General features: G+C 61.2%; 1 protein-coding gene across 1 annotated transcript in view; it reads left to right on the forward strand.

Annotated features, from left to right (window-relative positions):
• Positions 1-176, forward strand: part of LOC104496746 (multidrug and toxin extrusion protein 1-like) — a gene marked incomplete at both ends in the record, with an annotated part of 4,615 nt that extends 4,439 nt beyond the window's left edge. The window contains 2 exons of the mRNA XM_010139909.1: positions 6-28; positions 107-176. Of these exons, the coding sequence (XP_010138211.1) occupies positions 6-28; positions 107-176 (93 nt within the window). The remainder of the gene's footprint in view (positions 1-5; positions 29-106) is intronic.
• Positions 177-263: the final 87 nt, after the last annotated feature.

Here is a 263-nt window from a genome sequence, read left to right on the forward strand (position 1 = left end):
TGCTGGGGTACATCTTCACCAGCGACAAGTGAGTGGCACCAGCTCCCAGCCTCAGCGCGCAGGGGGCGGTTCCCAAAAGCTCTCCTTGGCTCTTCTCTGTCCCCAGGGAGATTGTTGACTTGGTGGCCTGGGTCATGCCTGTCTACGTCGTCTTCCACTTGTTTGAAGCCGTGTGCGTAAGTCCCTGGGGACGCTGCTGGTTTCGGTAGGGGCCCTCAGTGCTGAGCGGCAGCATCGCAGGTTGGTCGGTCGAGGGTCCCTCA

This window comes from Buceros rhinoceros, unplaced genomic scaffold, assembly GCF_000710305.1.
Source record: "Buceros rhinoceros silvestris isolate BGI_N320 unplaced genomic scaffold, ASM71030v1 scaffold28927, whole genome shotgun sequence".
Taxonomy (NCBI): Eukaryota; Metazoa; Chordata; class Aves; order Bucerotiformes; family Bucerotidae; genus Buceros; species Buceros rhinoceros.